This window comes from Egretta garzetta, unplaced genomic scaffold, assembly GCF_000687185.1.
Source record: "Egretta garzetta isolate BGI_Z169 unplaced genomic scaffold, ASM68718v1 scaffold1937, whole genome shotgun sequence".
In the NCBI taxonomy this organism is placed as follows: Eukaryota; Metazoa; Chordata; class Aves; order Pelecaniformes; family Ardeidae; genus Egretta; species Egretta garzetta.
Window position 1 is genome coordinate 1 of NW_009260160.1, and position 691 is coordinate 691.

At 64.8% G+C, this 691-nt stretch overlaps 1 protein-coding gene across 1 annotated transcript in view; it reads left to right on the forward strand.

Annotated features, from left to right (window-relative positions):
• The first annotated feature begins 1 nt into the window (after position 1).
• The window catches only part of LOC104128872 (retinal homeobox protein Rx1), a 2,460-nt gene continuing 1,770 nt past the window's right edge, over positions 2-691 (forward strand). The window contains exon 1 of the mRNA XM_009641720.1: positions 2-244. Within this exon, the coding sequence (XP_009640015.1) occupies positions 2-244 (243 nt within the window). The remainder of the gene's footprint in view (positions 245-691) is intronic.

The following is a 691-nucleotide window of genomic DNA, read 5'->3' on the forward strand; positions in this document are numbered from 1 at the left end:
CATGTTCCTGAATAAGTGCGAGGGGGACCTGGGCGAGCTGCGGAAGCCGGGGGACGGTGAGGGCACCCCGCCGGCCGCTGCGGAGGAGGAGCAGCCCAAGAAGAAGCACCGGCGGAACCGCACCACCTTCACCACCTACCAGCTGCACGAGCTGGAGCGCGCCTTCGAGAAGTCCCACTACCCCGACGTCTACAGCCGCGAGGAGCTGGCCATGAAGGTCAACCTGCCGGAGGTCCGCGTGCAGGTAGGGAGGACGTCCGGTGGCCCCAGCACCCCGGCCCTGTCCCCGGGGCGGTGGCAGTGGGACCACCCCAGCGCAGGAGAGCTTTGCTCTGCTCCCAGCTCCGTTGCCACCGCCTCCCTCCCTGCCTCAGTTTCCCCACTGCTCGAGGCAGGAGCAGCATCTCCGCAGAGTCAGCAGCTCCTGCGAAAACCAGAGAGGGGATTTAACGGCTGAGCCTTCTTCCCCCGGGGGTCCCGGGTCAGCCCAGGTGCCGGAGGCTCCGTTTGGGCAGGGAGATGGTTTTTGGAGATTTTTTCACCCTGCTGGCAGTGGCTGTTCCCATCCCAGGGGAAAGAAAGCAGCCAAACCTTGGCCACTCGTGACCACTTCCAGGTCTTTAGGGCTGGGAAAGCAGAAGATCCTCACGGATTTGGGGGTTTTAGGAGCGGGGCAGTTCCGGGTGGCGAT